Here is a 20885-nt window from a genome sequence, read left to right as displayed (position 1 = left end):
CGTAGATAGGCCATATGTAGGCTTAGATAAACCACAGAAAATACACTACACTCTGAAAGTTTATTTCTCGTATCGTTTCAGGTAGTTATCCTTGCCACCGTTGTCTCATGCTTATTCATTAGTGATAAATATATATCGAAATGTAAAACTTTTTTCTATTCTGAATTTTTATATTCCTGTGAATCTGCTTTGGAACTGTATCCACTGTTAAAAGCATCATAGAGATAAAAATTGAATTGAAACAGAATCTTATAGTATTTGTGATTTGTGTGTGTTATTTTCTTTTTTTTGTGGCTTAGATGGTTTAAACATTAACATTTGTTGGCTTTAGAATTGACAATGAATTGTGCTGCAGTGAGGTTATAATCCTGCCAAGGTGTGCTGCCCTGGCATCATCTTATATATTTATTAGCTGGCAGCAAATCCGCCATTGGTTAAAAAAATCAGGTGCAGGTTTTGACTGATAAAGTGGATTCATTACATCCCCCTGCAACTCAATCAATATCTGCCAATTGGACTTGGAAGCAAGAGAGAGAGGACTGACAGTGTGCCGCTTATGTGTGTGTGTGTGTCTGTGTGTTACTGTTTATAATGTCTGCTCTAGAGTAGTGAAGAGAGGGAAAATACAGCACAACGACTACTTCTGTGACCCTCTGATGGGCAGAGCAGCGTGCGATTTGTGAAGGTTGTTAAACTGTTAGCACTTAGGTTACAAGTGGTTTGTAAAAACTGCAAAAATGATTATATAGAATGGAATACTCTATACACACAGGCAGTTTTTCTTTCTGTGTGCATCTGTGTTTGTTTGTGTGTGCGTATGTGTGCATTTTAATGAATCACAGAGGAGATGCTCTGACAACGGTTCAACAGTAAATATGCAGAATCAAGAGTCAACAGCAAATATGCAAATATGTCAACAGCTTTCAACACTGGCAGCTGAAAAGAGGATATCAGTTACATTTCTGTCCAAAGATGTGGAAACATTTGCACTTAACTGAATGAACTACTCACCTCAGCAGCAGTTTTGGAAGCATTACCCTTTTCTGTACTTACACCAAAGATTAACTATACATGGCTTTGAGGAAATTGATTTTAAGCTACATTCAGCATTTCAGCATTAAGGTTTACATACACACAATAAAGGATATTCTCGACTAACCAGAAGACTAACAAGCCTGCAGGGCAGATTTCTCTATTCCAATTACATTAGGAGTAGTTCAGACGTCCAAGCCGATATTTAAGTCAACTCTCTCAGGCTAGGCTTTATACTGTACAGTGTACAGAAGCAGTGTGAGCTTGCAAACAAATACTGAGCAACAGAGACGTGGGACGAGTAAGGCAAGGCATGGAGCTGCTGAAGACACATTAACGAAGAGATGAAAGGTTGTGCAAAAACAAACAACAAAAATACAGATCACAAAACATAACTTCATCTGTTTCTTTTTTTTCTCACCACTTTTTCCTTTTCCTTATCTACTCCACATATTTTTTGGTGCTGCATCCCAAATCCCTGTCACTGAACTAGAGAGGATGTCCTTCTTCTTCTTCTTCTTCTTCTTCTTCTTCTTCTTCTTATGTTGGCTTTGTAGAAGCCAACATTCTGTTTTCCTATTTCAGCTTAGACAAAAATTTATAAAATTTAATGCAGCCTAGAGCTTTCGAGCCACATGCACCAAATTTGGATATGTTGTAGAACCTGGTCTGAAGTTTGTTGCTATTACTTTTCTAAGCAATCAGAGTACCAGTACTTCCGGTACCGGGTCTCAAAGTGGCCTTTTTCCCATAGACTCCCATTATAAACTTTGGAGGTTTATAATTCGGCAAGCTTTCGAACTATCTACAGCAAACTCGGCCAGCTCCTTAGGGTGATACTCTGAACAAAGTTTTAAATGTATTCTGTATTCACATGTATTCTGATGACGTCACATGAAAATAAAAAATTTTGCACAACATGGGCATGTGGCATATCAAAACACTCAGCCCAAGGAGGGGAACTTCTTCAGGAGAATTCAGATGACGTCACATGCTCGTCTCCACTTGCCTCCAAATGTTTTGGCACCCTATCTTTCTGTCCACTTGCCTCCAAAAGTAAGACTGACCCTTATGTTCACTCACCTCCAAAAAGCACCGGCCTTTGCGAATACTTGCCTTGTCAAAGCCAACATCAAAGTTTGTCGCGACGAACTTTACAAATCTAGTTATTATTATTATTATTATTATTATTATTATTATTATTATTATTAGCTTCTATTATTGTATTAATTAAAACATGTTGAAGTACATGGTGAAGTGTTGTAACAAGATATAACAAGATGTTCATTCAAAATTTATATAAGAATTTTCCTAGTTGGAGCGCATTTGTAAAGGTTAAAGAGGCAAAGCAGTTCAAGTCTTCCTCCCAGAATAGTCTTTCATAATGTCTTTAATAACTTCAAAGATGAGGAAGCAGGGACATAGGGTCCGTAGCTGCCATATTGTAAGCAATAAGTAGAAATAATTTATTTCTAGAAATATTAAATAACTGCAACGGTTAAAGGATGAAAATTATTTAAAGAAAGTGTATTTTTAATACATTAAAAATAATAATAATTGATGCTGCAGAATATATTGTTTTGAGAACACCCAATGTCAAGTAAAGCAAATTAACTAAGGAATTTTATACTATATTATTATATAAATCACTGACTTTGTGGCTCGTAGGTGACATGCAAAGCACCGAAAAGGAAGATTTGATTGCAAAAATAAATGCAGTGTCCGTTGTAAGGAAATATTTGGTCCGGATCGTTGACTTAATCCTAGAAGAGAATTACATGAATGAAATTATGAGTCAACCAGTGTGTTAAACTACCCAAAAAAGTCCAAAATTCCTTTTCCAGCCTTTTTTACTTTGAATTTCTATGCAGATGCAGGTCCCTACAAATTCATCCCAGTCATTCTAGTGTGATTTTTTTCATTAAATAGGTGATAATAATGAACATAAATTCAGTATTTCTCTAATATTGTGCAGTCTTAATAATTATTCTTGGCAAACTGCTGTGGTCTACTGTAAATAAAACATACTGTTGCTAGAAAATACTAATCTAAAAAAAAAATATATATATATATATATATATATAAAACTAAAACTCTGGTATTTGTACCATTTTTTGCCCTTCAAACTAAACAAGAAAAGGTGTGTTATTGGAATACTGTATAACAATCACCAGCTGCCTCGTTTTCTGTCTGGCTACATCACATCACTCCATCTCTGACTATTTCCCTATAACTGCATTGCTCAGTTCAACTTTTATTTCCCTTTAATCCACCCACCCACCCTAAAAAAAAAAACAAACAAAAAAAAAACCACAAACACACCAGACGGCATTTCCTCCCTCTAGTAGCTCTCACTACTGCAACATCTTTCTCTTTCTTTGCTTTTTTTTGCCCATGCTGCACTAGAGGCATATTCATTAGCACATTACCACAGATTGCAAGTGGACTAAATTCATAAGGGGGAAACTGGGAAAGGCAAAAGCTATTAGATGTGACACATTCTGTCACTTCTTTTCTTCATCTACTCTGTGTCTTATGGTTCCAGACAGCTCGCTGACACCGCTTAGGATGTTGGAACACACACACACACACACACACACAGACACACACACACACACACACACACACACATGCAGTAGATTGCTTGGAAGAGAATTATAGTAGTTGAATTGAACTGAACTGGAATTAAGCAGAGGAAGTGAAACAGTAGGAGTGTAGATGAATTAATAATGGAAGGCGTTTGCGAGCACTGAAATGCAAAGTAGCTCGAAACGTTTAAGACAGTGATGCTCATGTCTGAAGACAGAGGCCATGCGAGGGCCATATGAGACAAATGCAAGGGGGATGATGACTCATGCTACAACTGGGAATATAGCCTGATACCTTTTGGTTATGGGTGGGTTAGTGGTGGCTCAAGTGCATTACTGCACTGGGTTGATGACAAACTGCCATTGCTGGACTCCTGAATGAGGCCCTCAACCCTTATTGATCCAGGGGTGCTGTATCATATCTGGCCCCAACTTCCAAAGTTGGGATATGTGAAGAAACTGTGTTGTAATGTATATCAGACAAATAAAGGCTTTTATTCTAGTCTACAGTTAGGGTTAGAATAAGGCAAAACTTGAGTTGCATTAACAGTTACTGTATGCATGCCTATGGAAGGAAAACACAAGGCCACAGAGATATAAAGTTATTACATCCTGCATGCCATTAGAAATCACATTACATGAGCATCATCTCAACAGGACATCCCTAAATCTGCTTGAGACCGCTATTGCTTCAGAACACCTGCAAAAAGTCACAGACCGCAGAGCACTTTATTATTTTACAAACAAATGCATGGGAAATATCAAATTGATATCCTTACACCTAGGTGTGATTTATTAAATAAATCTTTTTCTACTACGAAATTGAATATGATAAGGAATGTAAATGTGGTCTGATGTGCTCAATTGCCAACTGTGCCAAATCCCAGAGCTCAGCATGTTCCACCACTCTCAGCTATCAGCAACGCTGCCTGATCAACAAGCTAATTCCATTTACTGTCATCTGGCAGATGAGTACTCCAGCATGCCTGTAATGACAGCTGAGAAAAGCTGTGCATCACTTATCAGTCAAATAGAGTGGGATGGACTAGTTGTAACTTTCCGACAACGTTGTCCACTGTTTTCCTGTTAGGGCTTGTGTTGTTGTGTGATTGGATATGACTGGTGACCGTCCATAATTCGAATGGCACTGGTTCTGGAAGCACTGGTTCTTTCCCATTAATTATATCAATATCAACATTTCAAGGACAAAAAAATTTATTACATAAAATTAATATTTAGTCAAATCTATAAAATATGAATAAAAAAATATTTAAAAATAATACAAATAATATAAAGGCTCATTACTGAAAATATCAAAACTTTGAAAAATTTACTTAATATCTAAGAAAGAAGTGACCAAATGATCACATAGTTTGTTGTCAACGCTGTTATGTTGTCAAATCAGTCTCACATTTCTCAGCATTTCCACAAACATATCATCACATTTGTAAGTGCTTTTGTATCAAATCGTTCAGGAAGATGAAATGACTTGTTGGAACATCCAACAATAAATCAACATTTCATTGTAATAAGCCTTGAATGAAAAAAACAACAAACACAACAAAAATGCTTTTGTCATTGTTTTTTAAAAACAATAGATGTCCATGAAACTCACTAGTCTCTGATCCAATGAGCTGCCTTCAGGTTAAATTCTTTGCACAAATGCCTGTGATTGAATCATATATTGCATACAATTTTGTGGACATTGTGGACATTTTGTGGTGTTTATATTAAATTGATATAAACTGGTTGCTAGCTTTTCATATTTTAGTCTGTTTATCCAACTGATTCAAGGCAGCAACCTTACAGTAACACAATCACAAACACAATCTAATGTCACAGTTATGATATAGAGCTTTTCCCCTGAAGACATACTCTTTTTCCAAGTCGTTTTGGTTTAGCTCTGTTTCCTTGGTTCCATTGACATTTACTGTTCTGACTGCAGACAAAGGGCCTCAATGTAGAACTAAGATTCTGACAAATGCAATCTATCAGCTCATTGTAGGTCAGGGTATCTTTCACCAGGAAAGTGTGTTTGGTCTTTTTTAGGTTCTAAATCAAGGTCGTCGACTGGCAGAGCACAGTCCAGACGTGAACCCAACAAAGTATTTCAGTCGAATGTACAGAATACTTGATACAAAAAATGTATCAGTGCTAAATAATGTATGCAAAAATAGTATATAAAAAGGCCATAGCTTCCTATACAAGACCCTCTACAGCTTCTGTAAGAGCTCCTCTATTGGAATGACTTTTCATCCAATTATATGCACTTATGCAAAGGATTAACCTACAGGCAGCTCATTGGATCCGATTCTAGTAACCTGCATACGTAGGGACAATAGGTTTAAGAAGAGTAGAGTTTTCAAAGACTTTTATAGATTTTTATTTTATTCATTTTAACTCTTAGTTCCGATTAGCAGCCAATATCAAATATATTTTTGTTTGTTGTTTTCTGAAACAAGACTTTTTACCATCTTCCTGAGCGAGGTACCATAACAGGTACCATTTTCACAACAATTCCCACCTTCTTGGTGCACTTGGCCTTTTTGAAAGATGAATGGATAGACAGATGGATGGATGGACGAATGGTCAAATGGATGGATGGATGGATGGATGGATGGAAGGATGAATGGATGATGGATGAATGGATGGATGGATGAATGAAAAAATGGACGAATGGTCAAACAAATGGATGGATCTATGGATGGATGGATGGATGATAGATGGATGAATGAATAGATTTGAATACTCACATTAGAGGGCAATGATTCCACAGAGCACAGCATATAAATTTAAAGACAGCAAGACTAAGTATAATAACTGAATGGTGTAATATTGTATATCTCCTACTGCTTTCAGTAAATATTATCTCTGCCCTCATCTGCCAGTGGAACTTACCGAGAGACCAAGTCACAGGGCACTGGTATTGCTAGAGACATATAAAGACTTCAAAGCACTTCAGTATGCCGCTCTGGCTAAAGGAGTCTGACACATCATAAATGTCAGTGTTCATGTAAATGATATAAACACAAACACACTCACTAACAAACACACTAACAGTCACAGGATAACAGTGGTAGGGTTTTATACCTAAAGTGTAAGTTTTCTCCTTTTCTATTCGAAAATATTCCCACCAGCATTAAAGACATCCTCAATTGAGACTAACAGGACAAATGTGAAGTGGCTGAAGTTAAATTGCAAACACTTAAAAATCTTGCCTGTCTTCCTGTCTCTCAGAGGTACCATTTTCTCTAACATTGAACATTTTAGCAGTGCTCCGAGGGACAGCGTACTTTTACAGAGTGCCCAAGACACACTCAGTCTTATCCTCAGGTGTTGGCTTTACATCTTCTGCACTTGATGAGCTTCTTTATCCATTCAGGCTTTACAGTAGCTCTTTGTATTCCTTCTTCGTTGGTTTGTCTTTATAACTAGGGTCATTATAGTAAAATAAACAAACAAAAAACCCTCCTATCATTTTGAAATGTCTGCATTGCTCCCTTTACTTTCTGGACACTGACAATCTAGCTGATGTGCAATGCAACAACAGCTGGACACATCTCTCTTCTGTAATATCTCTTCTGCACTACCCTTTTCTGTGTTCTGTGCAATTTGGAATTCATTTCATGACAACTGCCTGAGCGAAAGAGTACAGGGGGTAAGTCAAAGCCACTTGAATGCTGCAAGGTGCTGTGGGGTGAGCAATAAATGGAGAAAATCTATGGCACAGCTTGTCTTGTGGGCAAGCTTGGACTATTCTTATAATGCATGTGTTAATTCTGAATAGTATATATTTTCTGAATGAAAATGAAAAATAAAAGTCAGGTTTAAATATGGTTTGTCGTTGTTAAATATTGTTTACACACAAATCCTTCATGTCCTCTAGCAATCTACACTATGCTTGGTTCTATAAAACATATAAATGAACAGCTTTTCATTAATACGTGTAATAATTCATTAAGAAGAACCTTCATTTAGCTGTGTCTTTTCAATTTGTGCTTCATCAGCTATATATAATCAAAATGACAATACAAGCGTCTTGACTTGACCCTTCAGTGTTAATGATGTGTACTTTGAATCACTGAAATGTTAATGAGAGGTTAAGCTTTCCATTTCTAAAGGGGATTACTTGTGGATTAGTTGAAGATTGGTGGTGTTTATAAAGCTGTGAGTGTGATTTGTGTAGATTTTAAAGATGGTTTGCTTTCTACTAAAAGGAGCCACAGAGAAAAAAAAAAATGATTCATTTTGCAATCAGAGTTGATTCTAGGAAATGTAGAAGTCCCATGCAAGAAAATGGCATTATGGGCCCTTATTTATTATTATTATTTTTTTTTATCTAAGTGTAAAGAAGCTACCAGAAATTCTAGCTAAAATCAAATAAATAAATAAATAAATAAATAAACAAATAGATAAACAAACAAACAAACAAACAAACTTACAAATAAATAAAAGCAATTGTCTACAGTTGATCATATACAGAATGTTCTTTAAGTATAAGGATATCAGTTTAGTTTCCTAAGTTAAAAATGTTAAATTTGATAAGATGCTTATATAATAATATATAAGCTTTGATAAGCTTATATATTACTTTCCTAGGTAAGCAGACTAGAGCCAATTCACACATATCTGTATCAGCCTAATCAACGCACTTGCCTGACTCTATGTCACATAAAATCCCCTTAAATTTTAATATGTTAAAAACGAGACTAACTCACTGACTGCCAAGTCCCAATTAGTATGCAGCCTTTTAATAAACATAAGACGTTAATTATTTTTTCATTTTTATTTTTAAGTGTACACGCCAGGAGAAATACTGCATCCTAACTGACCTTGTGGTGACAACCGTAGCATAATAATCAGCTTAATTACAGAACACTTTTCTGCCATGTAAAGAACCATTTCATCATTCAAGCCGGTTAAAACAATAACAATATTTTGTTCTGCTTTAAATGAAATATCTAAACCAATAGCATAAATAAATAGCATAGTACATGTAACAGACATTCGTATTTCCATTTGAATTAAAAAGGTTCATTAAACAAAAAAAGAAATGCACTGTATTGGGTGCAGTAGTGTTCACTATAGGTCAATATAGCCAAGATACTATATATCAGCAATCTACCTTGAGAGCCACGTTTCTGTTGTGATATATTTGACAGACAACTGGAGTAAAATGGACTTGGAAGTGTCAATGCAGAGTTCTGGTAAGTCTCTAGAGAAAGGCTAATGCCACTTTAATGAAATGAGGAAAAGACAATCCACAGCTTACTTCCAGCTTACTCCCAACAAAATCCTAAAGTTTCAGTATAGATGACAAATTGTGATGGCCAAAGGTTTTCAAACCTATATCATAAAATCTTAATTTCATTTATAATTAGAAGTCATGTGCTGATTACATTTGAGATGCTGTTCTTGATTTTTATGCCTCTGCCTCTAGGTGATATAAATATTAAGCATTCTCTCAGGATCTCTATGCATCAGTCTGTGCATCCAAAACAAGTTTTTGTATGCTTGTAGGATTAATATAGCATTATCAGTATATTCCTTCCTCTTTGAATTTTCCCGTATATTAATGATATTTCCAAATCAATGCACAAATCAATGCTGCTGACTTTGAGTTCTTTTTTTTTTTTTCTTACAATGCTGTCAAATATACCAGTAAATAATGGTGAAAAAAGGAACATCTGGTGCTAGCAGGCATCAGCAGCCATCAATTTCTCATAAAGACACTCGTCTCATCTAACCTACATTAGGATTTCATTCTAATAAGTGTGTCATTGGATTATTGGTGATTAGTGTTATGGTTGATTCTTTTATTTTAAATGCTTAAAGTGTCGTTTAAAGATATTTTGCAAAAACATAATGCACTCAGGATAAATACTCAGTATAAAGAGGTCACATTTTATGTACAACATATCACTCATATCAAGAGTTCATAACAGTGATATAATGATTCAAAGCAATTCAAATGGTCCACTTCAATGAAAAATTGTTGAGTAAATGTCACTCAGCCCACCAGCAAAATTCAAGCCTTCTACAATTACAATTACATAATCAGACAGACATCAGACAGCAATAAACTATCATTCAAACCATGGCAATTCTGTAAACATAGATTACATATTTTGCCGGCTTGGAGTGTTGACAATTTAACATGACCCTGAGTTTTTCTGCCCTTTGGCATGTAAGACAGCAATTGTAATCTTAAACCTGGCTCAGAAGCACGTTTGTTAAATATAAATAAGATTAGCGTGTTTAACATAAACAGCAGTGTTTACCACCCTCACACACCCCCATCCACCAACAAGGATTATCGCAATTACCATGAAGACCTTGCAGCATTTGTACTTCCTACAAAAAAACATTTTCAAAAGAAATATGAGCTGCTACGGAAACTGACGGTGTTCTGAAAAATCTCCTAATGGCTTTAATGTCCATTTGGTTCAGCTGTGCAACTTGACACACTTCAAGTGTAAACATTATCACACAAAAAAGTGAAGAGAAAATCACTAGTGGTGAGTTCTCCCGTCCTCACAGACTTGTATATTCGTACAGAGCTTTACTACCTCACACTCTGTCCTGGTTAGTAACAGGCAGTGATTCAGGTTTTCTGGATCTGCCAGACTGCTGCTATTAATATAATAAGAAAGAACAAATAAAATCACATCAAATTATGAAAATTCTGCATTTGAAATTAGACAGGGATTTTGTCAAAGCGCTTCTGCCTGTATTTTACACAAGTGAAATGATTTTAGATGCAGGCATAGACTAGTAAAAACTTGATGGGAAATTGCACGCTAGCCAAGCTGCTATTGAAGATAAATGAAAAAATAAATCACTGCAAGTCGCTGTGTGTTTGTTGTCGCTCACCACCAGTAAATATAATGCGATGAATTTCCTTTTATCCTATTTTAGATTTGATTATTCTGCCTTATCCTGGTATGTGTGCAAAAGATGTAATTGCTAAACACCGAGAGACAGACAGCACTATTTTACTCCTGTAAGAGAACCTGAATCAGAATGACAGACAGCCATGTTGATATTTTATTGCTGCAGACTTGTTTTACAGTTGTTCGGTATATTTGGTAAAAGACAAAGGGGAAAAAAAATAGTTCCGGTTCTAGTTGAGATGTGACAGTGCAATTTTAATGACCCTCCTTGAGCTCTTTGAGTAGATTATTTAAATTAGAGAGAAAATTCTGACAGATTAGTGACATAAAGGTACATAAAGGTGACAAAGTAAAAATCCGAATTAACAAATGGAGGTGCTACTGGGCCTGTGCTGCTTTTAAGCGATTAACATCCTGTGGGATATATTTAAAAATCCATAAACCAAAAAAGTTGATATATCCATCTTTGTATATTCTGTAGCACTTGTAGCATTCTGACAGGTTAAACCTGGAGCTAGCTCAGGGGAATTGGGACACAAGACAAGGGACACTCTGAACAAGTAGTCAACCCATCAACCTTAACAATCACACACATACACATGATCACACACTTATTCACACAATTCAGACAATTTAGAGACACCAATCAGCCTACAACAGGTGGCTTTAGGCTGTGGAGGAAAACAGAGTACCCAAAGGAAACCCTCAAAGCATCGGGTGAACATGCAAACTCTGTGAAAGCAGGGCAGAGACAGGAATCAAACCCCCAAGCATGAAGGTGTCAGCCAAATGTGCTAACCCCTAAGCCTCTACTATGCCCCCTAAGAATATATCTAAAATGCAATTTTACACTGAGATAGCAAAAGAAGTGAGTTGAAAATGGATTTATTTTTAAGGCATGAATGACAGGAGCTTCAGTGAACAGGAAGAGTTACAAAATGACATCTGTGGGATGGCATCCATATTTCTTGAATCTATGAGAAAAAATCAGAAAACACTTGGAAATCATGATGGAATTTCACAATCATTAACCGTGATATTCATGCATTACTGCAACATACTGAAGAGCTATTCTTCAGGTGACTGAAAATGACCGTAGTATTCATCCAACCAATACCATTCCAGACACACTGAAGCATTAAATTCTTTTCACTTGACTTGAAACCTTGAAAACTGATCCCAGCCTTGTGGTACAGTATTAATATTAGAGATTTAAATGGTGTAGTGAAATGTGGTGGGTAGGAGGAGGCAGGCAAAAATAAAATAAATACCAGAAGCTCTTGTGCAGAAAGGAGCAGATCAACAGGCATTCCTATCTTATACACAATTCACAGGGTTTCTAACAAAAGGGATGGATTTCAATTGATTAATACAAATGAAGAAACTGGAAAGGGTATGACTGCCAAACCCAGCACAGCAGTAAGGCAAAGATTTGCTCTCTCTGCTACTGTACTACGCCCCCAGCCTCCAACGACATCACACATCGCTATTCATTACTATTCAGCTGGGAGAGAGTGAGAGAGGGAGAGAGAGAGACAGAGAGAGAGAGAGACAGAGAGAGAGTGAGAGCGATAGTAAAATCTAGTTTTGCATCAAGTATATAGAAAGACACAGAAAAAGACAACTAGAGGTCTTCATCTCTTATGTCCATCTTGGGGGAAGCATTTAATAAGAAAGGCAATGTGGCATTAAGTAATTATTGAATCAGCTGCCTCTCTCTCTCCCTCTCTCTCTCTCTCTCTCTCTCTCTCTCTCTCTTACTCGCTGCAGTATTTTGTTGCTGTTAAATGAAGGATTATTTATCATTTTGATAAAATATCTATCTATGTCTAAATATGTATAAAGTATAACGCTGATGAATCTTTCGTAACCCGATAATATTTTCCCATTACACATATATGCTCCACAAACTACTATACAACACAGAAAAGTCCACCATGTCTATGGTTTTATTGCATAACTTGGTGGTTACGATTTATTGACCGATAATCACATTTCCGTATCGCTCACTCTTGCAGAGTTTCATTTCTATATGTGACTCTCTTTGCATTATTCCTACAACTAGCTCACACTAGTGACCAGGGTTGGAGTTGGACTTCAGTTAAAGAGTTACAGGGTGCAAATCAGCCCACCTGAACTTGTTGTTCTAAAACCTGCTTTTTACCCATGGTAAAGGAACGTTTTACTCTTGTAAAGTAATTCAGAAGCCAGATTAGCACCACTCTGTACACAGGATTATGAAACCCTGCTCCAAAGCAGCATTAGCACCAGTTTTACAGTGTGTTAACCTCACAATGCAGTGCCAAATGTGTACAGTGTGAAATGATGCATTGTTAAAATGTTAAGACTAGATCCTTAGCAACAGACAACCAATCAGACACTGAACATCATGTGCCTCATATCAGGTGCTTTGTACAATCACAGAAACCCCAACTGCTGTATAAACAGTAGTTACAGCATTTGAGGGGAAAAATACAAGAGAGTAATGTTTAATTGTGACAGAAATTGCATCAATAGAGGCGTGGGAGATTTTATTTTTACAGATATTGTCAAAAAAGTCTGGCCAGGAGAAAGTGAATGGTCAGAAATAATAATAAGAACAGAAAATTAGCAGAAGATGGATAAACAAATGCCTGGGCAACTACGCAAGAAACTTTACACAGGTCAAAATATACATTTTGCAGAACAACTTCATTGCGTTTTATACAACTGAGCAATTGAGGGTTAAGGGTCTTGCTCAAGGGCCCACGAGTGGTAGCATGGTGGTCCTTGGAGTCAAACTCACAACCTTCCGTTTAGTTGTCTTAATTGAATTTACAGTATTTTCTAAAGTGGTCACATGCAATATTTATCCAACCATGGTTGCTGACACTGAGAATATACTAAGAACACAGGGTTTAGTTAGGAATGTGTGAATGTGTGAAATGTTAGATTAGAAGTACAGTACCTAGGATTCATTGTTAATCCTGGATAAAATGTGAGCAGTTGAAATGAAAAATAAGAAAACCCAGGATTCTGTTTACCCAGAGAAAAGCCATAGACAAATGTAACCAACTTGGTAAGCACCATGTGTGGATAAAGTGTTCTAAAATCTCATTCTTTTGTCAATCTCTTGCATTGCTTGCTAGCATAGCACTCAAGCTAGCCTGCTTCTGAAAAAAAAAAAAACTGCAGAAGAGATATATGACAGTCATGACACTTACCATGCTAATGCAAGCTAATTTCACAGCTCTCAATGTCAGCAGTGTTTCACAGACTTTCACACTGTTCACCTATTCAGCATAGATCAGTTGTTTTTCGTATTTTGGCTGCATCCCCCTCGAGTACTGCTGATTCATTCTTCTAAATTTTGCACAAATATGAACTTTGTGGTGGCGTTTTTTCGTTTGTGAGTGCATTCGTGTGTTTATATGCAGTAGAGAGAGTGAAATGTGGTAAGCCACTTTCAGAAATGCAGTGTTTTTGAACCATGGAATCAGAGCACTGGATTTCTCCTGACCCTTCTAATTACCACTATGACACTGAATCAATCACAGTATGAAGACTAGATTGCTCTCATCACTGTGTGTGTATGTGTCTGTTACATTGTGTGTGGAGCATTATGGGTGCATGTATCCGAGCATGTGCTGCTGCAACATCAGCTTACAAGATGATCCATTTACAAAATTATTCAATTTACTGAACCATTTCATCCTTCCACACAGAAACATATCTGGGCAGAGGCCAGAACGTGTATTATACTGTATATATTTCTGCTCTTGGTTGACAAAAGTGGAACTTAATGTGGTCTTGTGCTGTTGTCCATACTGTTCTGAGATGCTTTTCCACTTAACATGTTTGTATAAAGAGGTTATTTAGAGAGTCATCCTGCCATTTAAAGAGTATAGAGAGTCTTCCTTCCACCTCTTCCTGCCCCACATCCCCACCCCTAACACATGAACAACGCCCTGTACCCACCACCATTCTGTGTAATCTGTGCAATAAAATCCCAAGAGATCAGGAGTGTCTGAAATACCGAATCCGCTCAATCCTGTCTGCCACCAACATCCATGCCTTAGTTAAAGTCACTTAGATCACATATTTTCCCCATGATTATATTTGATATTAAGAAAAACTGAAGATCTTGACCTGTACCTAAATGACTGTACTGTATGCACTGTGTTGCTGCCATTTGAATAATTACATAAATAAGCAGATGTAGAGATGTTATTATTAATACAGTAGTGCGTGCATATGGCCAAAACATAAAAGACATACTGTAGCAGAAATAAGGACTAATACTAATTGATGAAAGCAGTACATGATTTCTTGTTGCTAAATACAAACTAGAAAAGTCGATAACTTCACACATCAGTTCAGAATGTTAGTCCATGTTACTGTTTTATAAGCAACGCTACTTTATTCCAGCTGTTTGTCTGCTTTGTTGGTGATGGCTGGGCTCTGTCATGAGCTCAATTATAGCTGCAGTGTGTATAGAAAATGCAAATATTGCCCATAACATGAATATGCACAAGGTGATTACTAATGCAGCAGTTTATCAGCTTGTCTACAATTTGAAGTTACTAGCTAACACTCATAGGGTACTTAATGTCCAAGCATTAATATCGAATGAGAATGTTTTTCCTTCTCTGTATGGCTTTGTTCTCTCATAAATTACTGCTGCTCTGCCCCTCCCTTTCTCTGTGCTCTCTCTCTCTCTCTCTCTCTCTCTCTCTCCCTCCCTCTCTGTCTTCACATCCTCTGACTCCACAATGTGTTTATATTGCCAAATTTAGAATGTTAATTTCTCTTAGTCGATTAATAAATGTGTTTATTTTTTACTTAATTGGGACAAAACATATTGTCCGTGAGCGCTCAAGTTACTCATCAAAACAGGGCTAAACTATCACCTAATCAATGTCTGGAGGCAATGTCTGGATGTCCTCAGTCCACAAGGAATATATATATATATACACATATATGACAGGTGTAATCTTCAGGCATCCATATAATACAGTACAATACAACACAATATGATATTATATGATATGTTATAGATTTAATCTTGCTTTTATATTTGATGATATCTGGGGTAAGACTACTATTAATTTGTAAATGATGAGGAGAACATAAAGAGAAAGAGAGAAGAGATCCATAGATGTCAAAAACAAAGGCATCTACAGATAATGGGTGGAGATTGCAAATTTACCAACCAGTACCAACTGTCATAAAATGTCTCGTATACAACTGCTGATGCACCGCTTCATGACAGAAGAGCGCCTTTCTCGGTCACGTGTGCATTTCCGATATGATTATACATGAAAAAGTGTGTATAACAAGTGTCTAACCTTGTCATCAAGTATCTACTCAGCTAGCTAGCTGTTTCATAGGAACTACAACTATTAATCCATTTATTATCCTCTTTATAGTTCTATCAGAATGAAAAATATTTGGAATGAAGGTCAATCAGTTCTATAATAAGTGTTTTTTATTCAATATACCAAGCTCTGAATCCAATTCAAAACAATATAATATAATAATTATACAATTTTACATGATATTATACATTTTTCTTGATTCTATACTTATAGATATTTTAGATATATATAAACCTGCTGGAATATAATTTGATTTAGTGGCCAGTCTTTTTCAGAAACTTGGGCAAACCTACTATTCATTTGCAAATGATGATAAAGTAGAGAAGGATTATTAAACATCAGAGTTAGAGGCAAATCACGTTGCTAACCTGTTTACGCATCTGGTTAAATATTTTTAAGATTTTTTTTTTTTTTATGGCCAAGTTTTCTGTCCTTTCTGTCCAATTGAGATTTACAATCAATTATAATAGATTAAAATTGGATTCGGATCGTTGCCTTTATTCCTTCCAGTCGTTGGCTTTTAATTTGATGCATCGATCCTAATCGTTAAACCCCTATTACCCACCCTAACAATGTTTGTGCCAGTGTATATTCCTTTAACAACAGTTTGATTTGAAGATCTGTGTGTGTGTACTGTATGTGTGTATGTGTACAGTCTGCAGCCATAGCGCCATAGAGCCCACTCACACTGTACTGACCAAAAGAAAAACCTCAATAAACCAATCTGAAGTCCCCCACAGTAACAAATCCTTAAACCCCATTTTCACTTAGCTTTGCTGAATCACTTGGTGCATGCTGTTCTATCTAAACGCTAATAAAAGCTAGCTGAAAATTGACTAATAGTAGCTGTGTACCTTCGGTGCGAATGGTAAAGGGAGAGTCTCCGAGCCGTTTGGCCGAGAACTGGCCCCCCAGAGAGGTCATTAGGAAGCAGAGGCTGAAGAAGCCAAGCCCTACCACGAAAATCCTGCCAAGGATGAGAGAAGAAAAGATATTAGTTCGGCCATTATTGTGGCACAAGCTCAAAAAGGACAAAAGGCAGTCAGGAAATTGAATTGTTTAATCAGAATATATAGTTTATTCATGGATGAAATAATAATGGTTTGTACAAAGCTATTATATGCCTGCTCTGTAACCTGCTCTTTGTATCAAAGCCAAATAGATTTTCTGTCACAAGCACAAATTATTATTATTATAAAATGCATAAATGTATGTGGTTACTGATTGTAGTTTGCAAAACAGGCATTTACTGTTTAATTAAAGTCAATTGGGATAGTACTGTAAGTGTACTCCTTTCTGAAAGTTCTCCACTGCAAAACAGAATTGTGACTGTAAGAATATCATTAGAATTTAAAATGTTAAATTACTACTGATATATAATTCTATGTAAAAGTTTAGGCACCCCGACCAGATTTTATCGATTTATTAAGTAACGACAATCTCATGCTATTTTCAGTAAATATTAATATCGTTATGTAGATATCATAGACATAAAAAAATAAATTAAATAGTAGTTGTGGCATGCATGCAATGTTGGACATCCTGCTAAGTCAGAACAGTAACACCCTCCTTTGGCAAATATCACATCCTGCAAACACTTTATTCAGCCAGCTACTGTACGAGTCTTTTTAATTCCTGTTTAATGAATTTTCACCCACAATTCCTTGCAGAATTCTTCTAGTTAGATAGTGAGATATTCTTGGGCCATCTTGCATGCACTTCATGTTTAAGATCTACCCACATTTTCACTGATGTTTAAGTCGGGGGACTGTGAGCCGTTCCAAAAGCTCCAGCTTGCGTTTCTTGAAGTAGTTTATGGTGGATATTAAGTTTTCTTTTGGATTAGTTTCCTATTGTAGGATCCTGTCTCTTTTCTTACACTTATACTGTCTCTCACACTTAATTCTAGAATGTACTGATACTTGACCAAATCTTATCTCATCTCATCTCAAATCTTATCACCCGTCTACCTGTGCACTGTTTCCTCTGTCACTGTCTGTGCCTCAATCCTAATGCATAATAGACTCAACTCCTTGCTTAACAGCTGACAAGGTGATCGTTTCATCAATGCTTTGAATCTTTTCACCAAACACTCTTTTCTCATGCATTTGTTTCCTGTTATTTGGTCATTTTGCTTTGTCTTTCTACCATATATATTTTTTTTCTTGCACTTCCACATATTGCCTTGACCTTCACAGTTCCCCTTAAGAAATAACAGTTAATGACATTTTGGACAGCAGAAATTGCAAATTAAATCCTCTCCTATATCTTAATATAGACCTTTTCTGCTTTGTAGGCATTAACTAAATTCACTTAAGGTTCTTGTGCTTGTTGACTATTAGCACAAGGTTTAAGGTGTGAAAGAATTGATTACAATCTGGACTTGTTATATATCTTAGTAACTGAGTCCTAATGAGTCAATTAAGGCCTAACAAGCACATATCTTTCTGTGACTTTCCAACTTACTATTTTATGATTTATTTCTACATGTACATCAAATATATAACTGCGTATTGAGCAACTGTGTATTAAGATTAACAGAAATAAAATATGTATATATTTTTTTCTGCAGCAGATGTATTTACTTCTTTTTTTCGCTATGACTGTGTTTAGCACATATAGGAGGCCTTTCCTGAAAAAGGTTAGCAACATTGAGTTGTTTTTGAAAGTAGTCTTAATTACGTTCTGTAATTAACCAGTGAATTACTACATATCATTTCTTAATTAAAGTGATATGTAGACTCATTTATAACCTGACCTTTCAGTTATCCACCGAATGCTTTTGAAAGCACTCTTGTTTTTAATCTAAAACAATTCGTGCAAACCAAACCGAAGCTCATGCGGCTGTAAAAGTTCACTCAGTAGGTAGTCGGGTGAGGAAGCTCAGCCCGATTAGCCTGATGGTAGTTATAAGAGAAATCCTTAGTCTTGGTCTCTCCATGCAGGTTTCTGGTGAACTTATCGACACAGTGCTGTAGTGTCACGAACACAGCTACAAAAATCAATAGGTAATTGGAATCGCTTGCATGAAATATAAATAAGTAGCTTCGTATATGCTTCATCCTTATAGACACCTCTTGAAACCCATCTACAGCTTCTATAAATAATTCTCAGCAATTTATTTAGAAGTGGTTAGATACTGGCTGACTGACTGGATTTCCTCGCTAAGTCTATTTGCTACTACCAGTTGCTCAAACACAGCCCATAGGTGAAGAAGATTTCATTTCAGAGCCATATGAAAATGGAAAATAATAAACACCTAATTACTTTGACAAAGTCAGGTGGCCTTTGGAGAATAACAGAGAGAAAATCTAACACGCATACCTTATGAAATGTGCGAGCAGAACGATTCCTAACCAGAAAAAAAGGAATACCAATAACATCTTATACACACACATAAAAGATTGCTTGTGTAATGACCGGGCTTTGTGTTGTTTTGGTTATTTAGTTAGTTATTTGTAACATATTTATAAAGTCTTAAATTATTTTATCAACCATAAAGTCATTTTAAGAATAAAAAGGTAATCAAGAAAATATCCAGACGTACAATGAAGTGATGAAAAACAATACATCTGTAGATCCTAAATGATGGTATAGTGATGAAGATAGAGAAGGAGTACGAGATGTAAAAATCATATTTCACACTCTCTTTAGGATGCTCATTAGGTGAAATAGTGTGTAGTTTTCATTTCAAAATAGTCTGAGAAGCTTGATAGTTTTATACATCGTGTCCGAGCAGATGCCACACCTGAGTCTGATGAAAGCCTAGATCAACTGATCTTGTGCTTGATTGGGGTGAGATTTTTAGATTATATACATTACATTATATACAAACAATACGTGACCAGTACATTAAAACAAATGCTCTCACTAAAACGTGGTGCAATTTCAGATTATAAACTCAAGAGTTTTCATGATATTACAAATAATTATTTTATCTGCTTTTACATGTTTTAAAAGTTCTGTTCAGCACAAAGCAGCTAAAATGCCCACTACGGGTTATTAATCCTAAAAGTAGCCCTAATGCATCTATCACGTTTATTCTGCAGACTCCACGCCTGCATCATTACAGGTGCTTTCACATAACATTGAACACTTTACGCACATTACGCACACATGCGTCTGATCAGAAGTCATGAACTGATTTCCAAAACCTAGATCTCAACTGTAAGTATAACAAACTGAACAAATACTGCTCACCTGAAGGGCTTGAACGTCAGAAGGCATCTTCTAACCACAGTCATGCCGTCGCTGTTAAAAGCCATCATTTTGGAGAGGATAATAATAATAATTCATGCGGTCCATCAGCTGCGTATTTCTGCGTCAAACATAGTTTTTCTCCCGAGTCAAGTGTCGCTGTAATGTGTGTTATTTCTCGGTTGGGTACCGGAGACTTCTGGAACGCGTGAACAGTGGGAGCTGAATAAAAAAAGAGCAATGCTGTTTAGTCCGAAGAGTGACAGGCAGAAAGTATTTACAGAGTCTTTCGGCTGCGATGTTAACTGTTTAGAGAAGACATTCGAGTGAAAATCTCGTAGAGGAAAAACGCAAAGTTCCATCTTACAACCAACAGCAAAGGAGCCACGATTCTCCCTGAAGGGAGCGCATCTATCATCTGCCCTACTGCGCAAAGAGCGAGCGGCTTCAGGTAAACTGTCGAGCGCACAGCGCCATCACTCGCCTGAACACAGCGCAGAAACACGTCTCTCTCTCTCTCTCTCTCTCTCTCTCTCTCTCTCTCTCTCTCTCTCTCTCTCTCTCTCTCTCTCTCTAACTTGCAGCATCTCAAAAACGATTTTGCAACACTACCACTTTAATTCCAATCGTGCCTGCTACTTATATACAGTATACAATGTTTACAGTTGTGTGTGTGTATATACATACACAATGGTAAACACACACACACACACAAACACACACACACACACACACACACACACACACACATATTGTAGTTTACACTGGGGTCATGGTCTGACTGTATATATGCTGCTTATATATATATACTAGTATAT

The 20885-nt window shown here is 36.6% G+C and overlaps 1 protein-coding gene across 2 annotated transcripts in view; it reads right to left on the bottom strand.

Annotated features, from left to right (window-relative positions):
• The window catches only part of LOC132861437 (alpha-1,6-mannosylglycoprotein 6-beta-N-acetylglucosaminyltransferase B-like), an 80417-nt gene extending 59960 nt beyond the window's left edge, over positions 1-20457 (bottom strand). For both annotated transcript variants that reach the window (XM_060892960.1, XM_060892961.1), the window contains exons 1-2: positions 20071-20457; positions 16725-16837 (exon numbers count right to left, since the gene is read on the bottom strand). In XM_060892960.1, coding sequence (XP_060748943.1) covers positions 16725-16837; positions 20071-20138 — 181 coding nt within the window. In that variant the 5' untranslated portion in view covers positions 20139-20457. The remainder of the gene's footprint in view (positions 1-16724; positions 16838-20070) is intronic.
• Between the last annotated feature and the right edge of the window lie 428 nt (positions 20458-20885).

This window comes from Tachysurus vachellii, chromosome 18, assembly GCF_030014155.1.
Source record: "Tachysurus vachellii isolate PV-2020 chromosome 18, HZAU_Pvac_v1, whole genome shotgun sequence".
NCBI classification, from domain to species: Eukaryota; Metazoa; Chordata; class Actinopteri; order Siluriformes; family Bagridae; genus Tachysurus; species Tachysurus vachellii.
This window is presented reverse-complemented; position numbering and strand designations above follow the sequence as displayed.